The following is a 15,549-nucleotide window of genomic DNA, read 5'->3' as shown; positions in this document are numbered from 1 at the left end:
TGTCTTCCTGCCAGCATGATATCCTCTCTTTCAAACAGTGCTCTGTTCTGACACATGCGTAACCGGCAGAGGGGTTCTGTTCTTTCATCTTACACCATACTGAGTCCTCTCATTGCATCAGTCCACACTGCTCTGTGCATTTGTCTATGGTCTTAAAAAGTACCTTTACTCTAAACCTGTCTGGCTTGTTCAATAATAGACAAATACGTGGAGATCATACTGAGGTAATAATGTGTTCTTGGTAGAACTGCGAAAATATTTTAGTAAAAGATCACTGGTATGGAATATCAAAGGGCTGGTATTGCCATGGTACAAGTGTATCAAACACCACAGTCCGTTTGGTTAGGAAACCTTTCCGACCAGGTCTAGTCCTTAGATTGCAGTTAGAAATGAGTTGTGTTTGAGAGAAAGTGTTTAAAGGAACAATGTGGTGATTTTAGTGGCGAGGTTGCGAATTGCAACCAACAGCTCACGCAAACCCTCCCTTTTGAAGCAATATGGTGGCTCTCACAAAACTGAGATGTCATCACTTTTTCGCTGCTTTGCCAGAGGACATAACATATTTACAAAACACTCTCTGTAGAGCAGTTTGTCCATTTAAGGCTACTGTAGAAACATGAAGAATTCCATGCAAAGGGACACGTGGTGTATGTAGATAGAAATAGCTCATTCTAAGGTAATAAGAAGAGGATAACTCTTTATAGACCTCTGAAGACAAGAGCTGTATCATGTGCTTTGTGTGAAGTTGATTATTGAGCTTTAATTTGACTGCAAAACCAGAGATAATATGTAAAAAGACAGAAAGAATGTTGTAAAATTACTGTTCATCGTTACAAAAATATTTTGGGTTGACGTGTACATTCTCCTTGTTAACTGGCTTTAATAGGGGTGGGCGATATGAGCTCAAATTCAAATAATTGTATTTTTCACTGTCCAGTCGATATTGATATTGATATTACGATATGATGAAAATATGGATTCCCACCTTAGTTCAATTATAGGCAAAATATGTATTTTAACCTTGTATAACAAAAAATTAAGAGATGGGACATGGACCTTAAAAGACTTTTATTTAAACACAATGAACACATGGGATAAAGAAAATGAAAATATTTTGCTACATGGAAAATAAGGTAACTTTTACCTTACCTTTTAATTGTGCAATTTTTTTTTTCCCAAACAGTGCAAACTTTCAACATGAGGAAGAAATTAAATTAAATATTATTTAAAATAAAATAAAACACTGTGGTGGAGAAAAATTCAATGTTATTAATTTCGTTGTAAACTCTTTCCTGACATTTGGTGAAGAGCTGTGGCAGGCGTGTTTGACTAAAATATTTACGGCTGGGGATCTCGTATCTTGGCTCCAGAGTTTGAATAAACTTTCTGAAACCTTCTTTCTCCACAGTTTAAATGGGTGCAATGTCCTTCGCTATGTGATGTGTTATTGCATTGGTTATGTCTTTCCATCTTTTACTCGCCTTGTCATACGGAGTACCGGCAGCAAATGAAGACTGTATTGATTGCTGCATGGGAGCCATCCTCGTCCTTTGGGCGTGCGCCGCCTCCGCCTTCGGGACGATCTGTTGTACGCATTTGGGTGCGTGTCTCATATTGGCATACATGCATGGTTTTCAAGTGGTTTTCAAAGAGATTGCTGGTGTTTCCACCTTTGGCTGCAACAACACGGCGACAGAATTTGCAGAGTATGGTTCGTTGGTCGATGTTGCAGATTTTGAACCCAAACCAGTTCCATACGACAGAGGAGTCCCCCTTTTTTTAACTAATTCCTCCTTGTGCTGTTCAACAATCTCACTTTCTGTGTATTCGCTTATCTTTTTCACTCAAATCTCTCGTTCAATCTCATGAATTCGCAAACGCAAGCTGCAGTTTCTTGGGCACACTTGATTTTTCCTGTGGCGTGTTTGAGTAACGTTCGGCGGGTTGTGCTTTAACTTGGACTGTTACGGCGCTCTCTGTTTAATTACTAATGCCTGTGTAGCAAAAAGTTGGACATAGAGGACAAACAATTAAACGTTCACCCACGACATATCTTCATTATTAGTGTTAACAGATGAGAAATTGAATAAAATGTCATAAATGCAAAATTAGAGTTCACGAATATATGACAGTATGCATGATATAGCAAAATTCATATCATGGCGCAAAACAATACCGGTAGTCACATACATACCGGTATATCGCCCAGTCCTAGGCTTAACTGAAAGCAACACATTTAGTTTTCATTATGAACACACATGCAGAAGTAGGAGGCACTGGATGGGGGGCAGTTAGCGTTTTTGAAGCTCTTAGCTCTGATGGGGCCCTAGCTCTGGGGTTTCTCTTTTATGTTTGTGTATGCCTCAACTTGCTGATATTATCTCACTGGGTTTTCCTTTGCTTCGTGTCAAAGGTTCTCTCCCACTGGGTGGAGCCTCTTTCCATTGGCCTGCAGGTTTTCCGTCCCTCCACAAGTATGAAATCATGGCTTTGGAACCCACTGAGTGAGTTGCCATGGCCACTGGGAAGCTCCCTGTGTCATGTGTTTCAAAGTGAACCGAAGCCTGGCAGAATTACCCAGCCTTCAATGGAAGGCAAAATGACCATTATTAGACTTCACAGTCCTGGCTCTCTATTTAAAAAGAGAAGAAAAGAAACCCAGGGAGCTTAAGACAAGAGCTTGTGGAAAGGGGGGTATGAGAGGGTGAGCGAGAGAGAGAGAGAGAGAGAGAGAGAGAGAGAGAGGGAAGTTAGAGAGAGGTTGTAGATAAGTTGCCAGGAAATTTGTCATGAAGGTACCTTGGACGGTATTTACATTTTGTTCACTTTCTTCTTTTCAGATTGAACTATGTTAGAATGCTGAAGTTTGGGAGACCCACAAATATTTTTATATAGTGTCCGAACAATATCAGATCAAATTTGTGTTTGTTTTTTAAGTAGCAAAGCATAAATGAAATATCTAATCGGATAACAATCCTTTAAATAGAAGATAAGTGTCAAGGTTTAGTTCCAGGGAGAGCGCAGTAAATATTTTGTTGTGATATTTACAAGTGAATTAAAATCAATGACTTCACAAGTCACCTGTGAAGTTTTCAGTCTCCTTTCCCAAGCAAATCGAGCGAAATTCATAAGCACGTCACTTTAGGGTGTCGCAGCGAGTTGAACCGAAAGAATGCGAACAGAGCGTGTAATGTTGTGTCTGCCAGACGCAGTAATACTATGTGTGTGTTTCTCTTTGAACGCTGTGCCACGCTGGGATGGGCTGAACAGCTTGGCGGGCTTTTTTTGTTGTTTCTTTCATGGATTAAGTTCCATCGCTGAGTTTAAAGACTCTTTTATGCTCTGGAGGGGGTGGTATCTGTGCGTGTGTGAAGAGGGGATGTGTAAGGGGGTCAGCTGTGAATGACTTGGAGGCCTAAGAAAGAGAGATGGAGGGAAGAAGTGTTAGCACACCTGCTAATTGAGAGGAAGTTGAGGACTTGGGGGTGGGGGGGTTTAAAGAGAATTTTTGTGGCCTACACCACAAAAAGCAGATGTAGAGAAAGAGCCTGAAGGAATCTTCAGCTGCTTGAAAAATGATATTTTTTTGTATAAATGAGTTGTTTCATTTAGGGCTGTTAAACGATAAATCATGATTAATCTCATCCAGATTAAAAATGTGTGTTTTTACAATATATGTGTACTGTGTATATTAATTTTGTATTTATTCAAACAAACACACACATGCATATGTTTAAAGGAATAGTTCACACCAAAATGAAAATTCTGTCATCATTTACTCACCTGCACAATGTTTCAAACCTGTGAAAAAATATTCTTTGTTGACAAAGATAACAAAGATATTTGGAAGAATGTCAGTAACCAAACAGATCTCACCCCCCCATTGACTCCCATAGTATTTATTTTCCCTACTATGGCAGTAAAAGGGGTATGAGATCCGTTTGGTTACTGACATTATTCCAAATATCTTCCTTTGTGCAGCAGAACAAAGAAATTTATACAGGTTTTTTACAATCTGATGGTGAGTAAATGATTACAGATTTTCTATTTTTACGAACTGTCTCTAAGAAATATATAAAAGTTACTATACACTAATATATATATATATTTTCTATTTGTTTGTTTGGTATATATGCATAAATACATCATAAATATGTGTATGTGTTTATAAATACAAAATGAATATGCATTGTACAGAAATAAAATATGTTAACACAAACTTTAAATCAATTCAACATGAAATTAAAATGGCACTTTTTACTTTATTTATGCACCTGTCTGGGCTTATTTTGGGTGTTTAAATGGTTATAGTATTTTTTATTCTTACTATCAGTTATTTTACTTTTGTTTTCAGTTTCATTCATTTTATAAATTATTTAAAGAAACATTTTTTTATTTTCAATATTTTTATTTTCATGTTCATTTTAGCAGTGTTGTGCTTATGTCATTGTATTGTTTGTTGATTTTTTATTTCCTTTTCAGTTTCATTATTATTTATTTGTAGTTTTTATTTAATTTGAGTTAATAATAGTTAAATATTATTACGGCTGAAACTTTATAATATTTAGAAACAGCTTTAATGTAGTTTAGAATTTTTAAATGGTTTTAGTATTAGTAAACTATAAACTATAAGACACAATTCTCTTTTCTCTTGAAAAAAAGTCTGATCAGGAACCTCAAGTCCCCACTCGCTCATCCTTAATCTCCCTGAAGTCTAGGAGCAACATTCGAGATGTTGAAGAGATCTCACATGTGATCGGCCCTATACGGAAGGGGTAGATCTGTAGGTAGGAAACAGAGACCGGCTAACACACCTGGTAGCCTCAGGAGCACAAAGCCGCCGGTTTGTGTGTCAGGTAAAGATACGGTTGTTAAAGTGCGAGACGTGTGAGCGCAGGGAGGGATTGTGGGTGGTTGAATTACAGATCTCTGGAGCAGAAGGAACAATGGCCCAGGAAATGGGAGAAGCTCTAACCCTCTTGCTTTCTCGTACAGAACAGCCTTGAGAGAAATGAATGAATGAGAGGCCGAAGGAAAACAGAATGAACGTGTGAGAATATTTGCTTGGATTCCTTCATTCAGCTTTGTTTCTTGTATCAGTGCTGCTCCGTCACTGAAATCTTCTGGTGAATCTCGCTGCAAGGGTTAATCCAAGTCTTGGAAAGCCGTTGTGGCCTTACAGGCCGAGTCTAAACCTGCTGTTCTGTTTGCCCGGGAGAAACGCGGCTCACCAAATGCAGATCCCATTACAAAGACACAGACGCACACACAATGTCTCCCTCGCTGACACATACACACTTGAAGCTTAGTTCAAAATATATACTCCACGCACATACACACATACATACACACACACACACAAACACACACACACCGAGCCACTTCAAGGGAACGTTAGTTTGGAGAGGGATGAAGGCACCGTTCATGTCACGTTCGGCAGGCCTCATGAGTGGCTATGATCTGATGATTTCACTTTGGCTTTATGAGGAAATTGTATTGGCATTAAAGCCACAATTTGGAAGAATTTGTTATGAAATATCCAAAAATCACTTGCACAGTGTGATATATTTCTTGAAGTTGTGTCCTTACATTGTCCCAAATGTTCCCAAGAATGTGCAAATCCAGAGAAATTCCCATTTAAAATAATGGCCCGTCCCTTGTCTCCCTTGTATAGTGCTCTGCAATACCTTCAGTTTCCGGGTGTACAAGCTACGGTGACACACAAATGAGGAAGTGGTTGTACAGCATCCGGGATGCAGCATCTCTGTTGTTCTGTTATTATTGATCATGATTACTCTCTGGAGAGTAAAGGAAACTCAAAAAAGTGTAAACGTTGACCAAATGAGGCAAGCAGGCTTACAGACAAACTAAGAAAAAAAACAAGGATTAATATCGGCGTGGCGTTTCTAACTGTCGAGAGCGACCAACTTGGACTCGACAGAGACAAGTGTTTTAATAGACAGGTAAGCACATTTTTTTTATTGTACACGAAATACTCATGCACAGATTATTTGAATAGTTATGAATGCAGTTACCCTATGAAATGCAGTATATGTCGCACAAAAATATGTAGCCAATAACGTTACTTGTAAATGCTATGGGTTGGTTCCAATTTACTTTAAAAACGTCGACTGTATGATTTACCTGTATAGTAAAACTGTAGCATTACGTTACCAAATAAATTGACAAATTCTAATATCAGTCACAGGCTAACGTAGCATTACATTCCACATTTCTTGCAAGCTAATTCATTACCTCATCTGCGAACATGATGGGCAATCTCCATACGCCTCTTGATGGTGAAAACAACATGTCCCATAATTCCACTCTCCTACATAACGTCATTTAGCTTCGCCTTTTGTTGTGGTTTCGAAAGTGCACCGGTCCAAATATTCCATATTGTGGCTTTAACTAACGTTAAAAGGTTAATAAATGCTGAATACTATGTTGCTTATTGTTATTTCATTTTAGTGAATGCATTACAAATGTTAACAAATAGACCTTATTCTAAAGTATTAAGGTTTACGTGGTTTTTTTTGTCATTTCAAAGTACATGCCCATTTTATAATTAAATGTATTATATCTTAAAATAATAGGCTACATTTATATATTTATTTGATTAAAAATATGTTAAATAAAAGTATTTTTTTAAAGTCTCCTTACCTTACCGCTAATAATGATGATTTATAATTAAGGTTGTCCGTGCAATTTGCGAGCAATGTCAGTTTGACTTCATTTGACTTCAACTAATTTAAAGAATAGTATGTAAAATAATCTGCCATAGTATGTGTCAACCAGATGCCGATAGAGAGACAAATGTTACACAGTGCAACTTTAACTCTGACTTTCGTTAAAACATGATTCTGATTGATCGACCGAAGCAATCCGTTTTCTAAATAGCTATATAAGCTTTACTAGTTCAAACTTGCTTTATTGAGTCCATATTTAGTGGCTGGCTAAATTATAACTAACTGTACACCTTTTCAATATTTATATTGGTAACCATACTATTTTCCAAATGTCAATAGTCCCGACAGGAAAAGTGTGCTATAAACAAGAAACAAACAGAATTTGAAATAGATCTTGTTAAAATTTACTTCACAAACGATGCAAAGATGTAGTATTGAAGCTATACTAATTTTTATTGGAATCTCATGGTAAATTATGGTCATTTGACCCTAATGTGTGGATGTCTGTGTCTGAGCAGTTCATTTAATTCCTCTTCAACATTATGTCTGTTTGGGTTCTGCTGTAATTTAATTTTCAACATATTTTTCGATATTCCTGCAATAGTGTCCAATAAAGATGAAAAAGATAAGGAAATGATTTACGAGACAGAGATAAATGTTAAAGTACGTTAGCTGGTTTTGTAACACAGTTCTGGTCATTGTGAAGGTAGTTTAGATGCTGACCTCTGTGGGACTCCACATTTTTAAACTCTGTGTGACCCTCAGCGGCCCTTTGTGTCCGATTGTCTTAAGGCAGCGCAAGCAGAGCCAAAATCTCTTGCTTTAACCTTATTAAAGCAAACTTGAGTGTGTGTGTGTGTGTGTGTGTGTTTGTTTGCCTCGTGCTGGGATACCCTTATTAAATCGTTTGACAGGGAATATACAGCAAGCTTGTCTTAATAATGACTTCATTGATAAAAGTGCTGAATGCAACACTGTACTGAGAAGGAGCGTTTTGCATCCATTTAGAAGACTGCGTCTAAAGAATCTTCGTTCCTTAGTAATATTGTTTAGCCTCTGAAATGCAATTAGCTTCAATTTACCATTGTAAAGAAAAATATCAATGAGAGCTTTTCAGACCTGCTCTTTCTTGTTTTATAAGTTCAATATGAATTACTCTATTTACTCCATAAAGCTGCAATCTGTAATTTTTCCTCTATATCTCTATCACCATCTCTGTTTCAATGATACATTTACAGATTCCTTTTTTTGCGCAAGTTGAAGTCTACATGTCCTATTGACATTTCTCACAAAATCATACCAGACAGCTCAAAATCATTTTAAAAGCTTACCACTGACAATTTTGAACACCGAAAATTTTATTTTTACTCTTGACACTGTTGAAACCTGACTAATTGTTAAATCCTCAGATATGATGTGGAGAGAAGGAAGCGAAGACAAGATTGTTTACTTTTCCTGTGTAGGGTTAAAGCTGGAAAACCGGTACAAAAACAAGACATGCACCCAAAATGAGAGCAGGAAGAGAGGAAAAACACAAGTTGGAAATTTAATTAGCAGTTGTCCATCCTGAGGCGCAGGGTTTGAGTGGCTGGAGTTAGCGGGACGCCGATGGGCTTTAAATTAGCGGTTGGGTTTTTTGACTGATCCTTGAGTGAACTGAACGGAAGGGGGCCAGCAGTCATGAGAATGATAAATAGAGTAAAGGGCAATTTTACAACCTCTCAGGAAGTTGCCGCCATAGTTGGGGAACCAAAGTTTGAATTCATTCTGTTGATGAAGAAATAATGACAAATTTTTCCTTCTCACTGAAAGTATGACATCATCTTCTTCGCTGTCAATCTGTGCTCCCACAGAGATGCCGCTGATGGATCTGGTGGCTAGCAACTGTGGAGGAATATCTCGTTCGTCTAAATCAGTGGTTCTGAAACTTTTTTTGCTTAAGTACCCCTTTTTATGTTTTTTTCAAACCAAGTACCCCTTGACCAGACCGCAACATTTTGCATTAAAATACAGTGGAATGAGAGTCAGACAGTTATTATATCTGATGCCCCCAAGGAGGTTTATTGCTTATAAACATTTCTGTATGTAGCTTTACACAACTATGTAAATCTCTTAAGTATTAGGCAAAACAGTTAAAGGTAAATCAGTGTTTTTCAGTTCAGGAAAATCCACATTTCTTTAACATTTAAGCCCAACCTCTCCTAACTTGCATTATTTCGCACCCAGAAACTGCCCCTGATTCCGGGTCTGGGTCTCAAAAAATAACTCTTATAAATTGAATTGCGTTTTAAATGTATGAATAATTTTTTCATGCATATTTGTGTAGTCCTCATTTCACAATTTAACATTTAACAATACTATTATCATAATTTATTGACTTATTGATTTTCATCATTTATTCCTAAATTTCAGTTTCTCTTACGTACCCCCTGCAGTACCCCAAAGTACCCCTGGGGGTACGCGTACCCCCATTTGGGAACCACTGCTCTAAATCAACACTATTTATATGAAATTGACCATTGCTCATATATTAATCACATATTGGGTTGAGTGGCGGGAAGCTGGTCTGGCTGGTTGGCGGAACATAGCAGTGCAAAGTTTGTGAGTTTTATTGACATGCTGTTAAAAAAGTATACCTTAAAGGTGCCATTCTTTGGCCATTTTCGAAGCTCGGATTGTTTTTTGCGTATTTAACAATGGATGGTCATGTTTCTACTTCAAAAACGCTTTTATATTTCAAGTCTGTTGTTCAACCCTGTCCCTCTTCTCACAAAACAATTGGAGTTTTCCGGTTTCTACAATTCCCTCCTTGCAAAACACTCTGATTGATAAAGAGGTTGGTTCCCTAGAGGTCTGCTAGTGCATGTCTACACGTCAGTCTTTGTTAGAGATTGAATTTTTCTCCTACTATGGTGAGGGAAATGACATCCGACCGATTGCCATCAGATCGTTTATATTAGTTAACACTTTAAGCAGAAGCGTTAGTTTTGCCTTTTTATATTGGACCCAAGTTGGATAATAAAACAAGTAGATTGACTGACTAGGAGACATTGCAACCAGGACTTCAAAGGACGATTCATAGAAGTGTTTGAGTTATGCTCACACAAAGAAAATAAGTGTATTACACTTAAGTAATTAAGCGCCCAGCTCAGTCAAATGTTTACAATCTCTGATAACCAAACACTACTCGAGCGGCTCTTCCTCTTCTATAAGGAAGACCTCGCCCCTTTTTGGGCGTATTACTTTTGCTGGAGGTTATTCAAAAACTCGGAATAGTGACATCATTTAAGCGGGAAGTAAAGGGTTGTAGTCTGATTCCAGCCATTCTCTGTAGTCCTTGAAAAGCGAATTCTGTTAAAGAGAATATCTCGCTTGGCATTGAACTTTGAGCTTGATCATTTTGCAGATATTATTTATGCTCCAACAGCAACATTATAGACTAACTAAGTTTGAAAACTGGCTTCACGGGGAACGGCACTTTTAAAGGCATAGTTAACTCAAAAATTCTTTGATCATTTACCTACTCTCATATCATTACAAACATGTATGACTGACTTTCTTCTGTCGAACATGAAATATATTTTTAAGAACGTTGGTAGCCATACAACATTGGCCCCCATTGACTTCCATTGTATGGACACAAAATTTTAATTCTGGTTATGCAACAGGACAACAGGATCACAGATTTTATACATGGAAAGCATGCTTTATGAGCAGTTTATTTTGGGAAACAACAACCTAAAACTTGTATTGACTGTAAAGCATTGTCATTATAAAGTTATGTAGGCTTGTAGCCTTGTCTATACTCCAATCATGAAACTGTCAATGCTTTAAACAAAAAAACTGGTCTCAGAACAGGTCTAAACAAGAAGCCGGCGTGCTGTCCAGCATCTCCTGGTGCCTTCCCTCAAATTATCCTGTATTAGTTCTGCACTACTTAACAGGGGCCTCCAATGAGACTACCATCTCTGTCAGGTCACTGCGTCCCTGAAACGAGCCAAAATCAAGACTAGTTTCGGTAAATGACCAAGGACATTGTGAAATTACGACCGTTCCCCTCTCACCTTCAGAGAAATTACTTGAATAACCACAGTGAAGTTGGTACAAACCAAAGTCATGTTTTAGGTCAATTCAAGTCGCAAAGAGGAAATTGCTACTGTAAGGCTGTGTCGGAGGTGTGTTATCCGTGTTCAATGGTATTTCACCCAAAAATAAAATTGTCATCATTTACTTACCCTCAATTTTTTTTCTCCGTGTTCATCAGAACAAATAAATTGATACAGATTTGGAACTAATTGAGGGTGGGTAAATGGAGACAGACTTTTCCTTTTTTTGTGAACTGTTCCTTTAACTCTCACAGATTAGTTTTCTAGCCTTAGTGTGAATTTAAAGGGACGGAGACAGTCTAGAGACACTGTATTTACCTCATATATGGATTTTTATATCCTGACAGTAGGATTTAGATTGTTATTCAACATTTAACCAAAAGCTAGATTAGACTTCTCACTGATAATAATGGATCCAAAAAGAAAATATTTTGGGGTGTGCTGTCCATGACTTTCTCCTTTAAAGAGACATTTCCTTTTTTAGAAGTTAGCCCTTTGTCAAACAAAGCTCATTGAACCACCCAGAACTTAAACTTACCTTTTGCATTCATACAAGTTATACAGCACACAAAAAAAGATCATTACTCACTCTATTCTCTTTCTGTCTGCCAATAGGAAGATTAAATGGCAATTGCGAATTGACTTCAAAGATGTTGAATGCATTGTTTTTGTTGAAGTTTTGCTTCCTTGCATTGTATGGTTCCCTGAAGACTGCTTTCCAAAGCAAAAATCTTTAACATAAAGCATTAACACAGAAAAAGAGAGCTTGTTTTATATTTATTTACTCTACATTATGTGTATTTGCAGGCAGTGTTGCTGAGGAAAATTTAGTTTAGAACTAGGTGTATGCTGTTATTTGTGCAAAACATGACTTTTACAAGCTTCATTAAAAAAAATTCACTCGTAAAAATGGTCTTTCATTTTAACACGTCCTCACGGTTGCTGTAAAACGCTGCCGCTGTGGCCTTAAAAGACTCTTTTGTCGAAAAGACAAATATTAAACGGTAAGAGTAAAGCCCTTGAAAGCTCTGCGTGTACGTGTGCAGGGGTGAGGGTTCCAGCTTGTTGCCAATATGTTCTGTGAGAGTCATTCAAACAGCTTCTAACAGACATGATTTACATCCGCACAAAGTGTAACTCACTGTATATATAATCCACACTTCCTAAATGTGGATTATATATACACTGTGAGAGTTAATTTGACCTTTTTTAACACTGGCGATTTTGCTGTGCAGCACCATTGTTAAATATATAAGTTATTTGTTGTAAATTTAACTAGTGCAAAGTATAGCACTAGCTAGTTGTGCTAGTAGTAGGAAAAATTACAATGGTGATCAAAAGTGCACCAGAACTGTTTGCTGTCCTATACTCTTCAAATATCTTCTTTTTTGTTCAACTGAACAAAGACATTTTATAAAGCAATTTTCCTACTATGGTAGTCAATGCTGGTGGCCAATAACTTTTTGGTTTCAAGCATTCTTCCAAATATCTTTGTCTGTGTTCATGCAGAATAAAGAAGTTTATGGACATTAAACTTATTGAATTATGAGTAAATGAATACAGAACGTTCTTTTCTGAGTGAACTGTTCCTTTACTTTGCTGAGTGAACTGTTTATTTTAGTGTTGTAGCCTTGTAGGCATACATATCTTCACAGACTGCAAGAAAACTGAGCAGACCCGGTTTTCTGCTTCACAGATTTAGATGCTTATTTTCTTTTCTTTGCCGTTTCCATTTCTCTTCAAGAATCTTGAATGTCTTGGCACATTCTGAGAAAATGAAGGATGATTAAAAAAAATGTCACCACATGCAAGTAAACTCTAAATGAGGAAAGTATGCCTTTATCTTTGAGGAAACCCAAAGGCCAGAAGGCAGCCTGAAATTACAGCGTGATGGAAGAGCTTCGCTTTCTGAGCACTTAATTACTTTAATTATAGCAGTGAGGAGAGTGAGCGATGGTGTTTAGGATTGCTGAAATATAGAAAGTAGCCAGAATGAGACACCAACAAGAAAGTGGAGAAAATCTGATGATAGAGATAATTGCTTTTAGGCGCTACGAACGGACTTATAGTCCAGCTTAAGATGATCAAAAGACTCAAGTTGTAAATTCAACTTGAAAATACATATGTTGAGTCACATTTATGTATTTTTTATCTGTAAAGGTGCTTCAATATATATATATTTTTTTCTTCCACGCATCAACATGGGTGGTGCAGGGAGGGGCGTTGACGTGTTTGGCTAGTGGGCGGGGTCTGTGGGGGAGGTGGGACACCTGAAGATGTGGGGGGTTACTTGGTGGTCTTTTTTTTTTTACATTGCAAAGCTTGTTCAGAGATTGAATGCCTCTTCTATTCCACACTTGTGCTCTCTCTCGCTTTGTTGCTCTCGCTCACCCCCCCCTTTCTTTCAGATAGCCCAACCCCTTATTTTCCCCTAAAGCTCTTTTATCAAGTGCTATTAATAATTAACTAAAATTGCCATCTTCAAAAGAGGCGAAACACAGCTGAAGTGTTCAGGCACATCGATCTGGAGCAAACAAGGTGGACTGTTTCCGCATTCCTTTGGATCAGTCAATCAGCTAAATGGTAGCGTGAATCTAAAAGTTGACAAGTCATAAACAGTTATTATCTTCCCTTTGGTGTTCATCTTTCGAAGTATTTCCTCATCCAGCGTGTAATGAGTTATTTTGGATTCTTTGATTTTCTCCTCATTCCAGTTTATTCATGAGCGTATTTGCTTTAAAAATAAAATTTCAGGTCTCATGAATAATAAACACCATATCTCCTGGCATAATAAAATATTGCCAAAAGAAATTGGAGCATTGCGTCACTTTTAAAAAGACACTTCCCATGTCTTTTAAGTTTATGTTCCCTTAATTTTTGTGTTTGATGTAAAGGTTCTGCAGTTCTGCAGAAGACAAGATTTCATTTCATATTTTTTATATATTGTATTTCGCTTTATTTTGAATAATGAAAACACAGTAGAGGAATGTTGGAGAAAGTGTGTGAGATACCATGTGGGACAAATCTGTTAGGCCACAACAGCGCCAGTGAAATGAGCTTTTCTTGTGGGATTGTAATGAACTGTCAGAGGTGGAAATGACCGAGTTTGAATGAACGCACATGAACCTCATTGTGTCTCTGAAATGCTTTGAACATTTGGACAGATGTGGGCTGATGATCTAATGGGTGAAAACAATGTGACTTACGAGAATACGCAGTATGTTCGGAATAGTCCTTGCAGAAACAGATGTTGCTCTATTGCTGCGATGCGTTGCAATTCTCCCTGCATGTTGAAATCCAAAGGTATGATATCACAACTATTAGACCTGTGATTGCTTCCCTTGGTGCTTTATTGTAACCAACTTTTTTTCTGACATCAATATATGAAAAAGGAAGCAGAGTGTGGGTTTACATTTTTTTTTAAATTTTCCTCAGTTTGAGCTTTGGTATTTTTTAAATTGATTTATTTACCAGGTGCTTTTATTCTATGTTTAATATAGTATGAGTTATGATAAAATTTTTTGGTTCGACATGACAATAAATGGAAACACTGAAATAATCTTGTTTTCTATTTATTTCCAAGCAAGATTAAACTATAGTAAATTCAACTTAAATTCTGAGCTCGATCATCTTAATACATTAAAAGTGTGTAAGTGCATTATTTTTTGTACAGTCACTGTCAGGCATTAGCACACAGGCAGTTTGTGGGGAGCCTTGTATCTCATTACCCAGAATGCTTTGTGCTTGGAGCGGTGCCATCCCTTTGCTACTCTGATAACAGTTATAGAACAGGGCGTTGTGGCTTTGATCTTTTTATGTTCCTTGTTACTGTTGGTCTGTTCTTTTCTCTTGTGCTTGAGCGGTGTTGGAACGTACTCAGCCATCGCATTGTAAACAAAATGTGATTCTGACTTTCATTATGTCGACCATTTATTAAACAAGTAAACAAAACGACAAACATCAGACCGGTGATTTCAGCATGAGGAAATGTGATCATAGCTTTGAACTGTACAGACTACCTCTTGAACCATCACAAAGTATATTAACAGTTGTTTCTCTGAAACATGCAGCAGTTCAGCTAAAGTCATAGAGCGACCTCTGTTGGTTGGGAGAAAGACTGTGAGTTCTGAAATAGGATGTGTGGACTGGAAATATTTACTTGGGCCTCAAGGAAGGAGCGGGCTGTCTTTAAAAACAGGCTGCTTTCATATAAATATGGATCTTTTCATTTAAGAAATGCTTTGATGTGGAACATAATGTCGCTCCCTGCTGATCGGTCCACGTCTCGGGTATGCGGACTCATGGTTTCTTGTTATCTGATTTGTTGTCTTTTCCCAAAACCGCTGCCATTTGAACCTTCGAAGAGTTGCTAAATTAGTTTGTCCTGTTTGTTGTTTGCAGGCCAAGAGAGCTGTTCAGAGAGGTGCCACAGCTGTCATCTTTGATGTCTCAGAGAATCCAGATGCCATTGATCAGGTGAGTGATTGAATTATTTATAACAGAAGTTATTGACAGCACTTTGGATTAGAGATGCACCGATAGCAATTTTTTTTCATTGCCGGTTTCTGATTTTATTGTAAGTGAAACCTGCCGATTCCGCCGATATCCACAATCTATAATTGACAGTATATAAAAAACTTATTTATTATCATTACATAAATTATTGAACATTACAATTTCCCTAAATACAGTTCTACAACCTGCATTAAATTACAGAATCTTCTCTTGCCCAAATAACTCTTAAATTGATGAAC

General features: G+C 37.4%; 1 protein-coding gene across 1 annotated transcript in view; it reads left to right on the top strand.

Annotated features, from left to right (window-relative positions):
• Positions 1 to 15,549, top strand: part of znrf3 (zinc and ring finger 3) — a 65,927-nt gene that overhangs the window by 42,001 nt on the left and 8,377 nt on the right. Inside the window, exon 3 of the mRNA XM_056747060.1 lies at positions 15,197 to 15,271. Coding sequence (XP_056603038.1) covers positions 15,197 to 15,271 — 75 coding nt within the window. The remainder of the gene's footprint in view (positions 1 to 15,196; positions 15,272 to 15,549) is intronic.

The sequence above is a fragment of the Triplophysa dalaica genome, chromosome 4 (assembly GCF_015846415.1).
Source record: "Triplophysa dalaica isolate WHDGS20190420 chromosome 4, ASM1584641v1, whole genome shotgun sequence".
Classification (NCBI taxonomy): Eukaryota; Metazoa; Chordata; class Actinopteri; order Cypriniformes; family Nemacheilidae; genus Triplophysa; species Triplophysa dalaica.
Note: the sequence above shows the minus strand (reverse complement) of the source record. Positions and strands in the feature narration are given on the sequence as shown.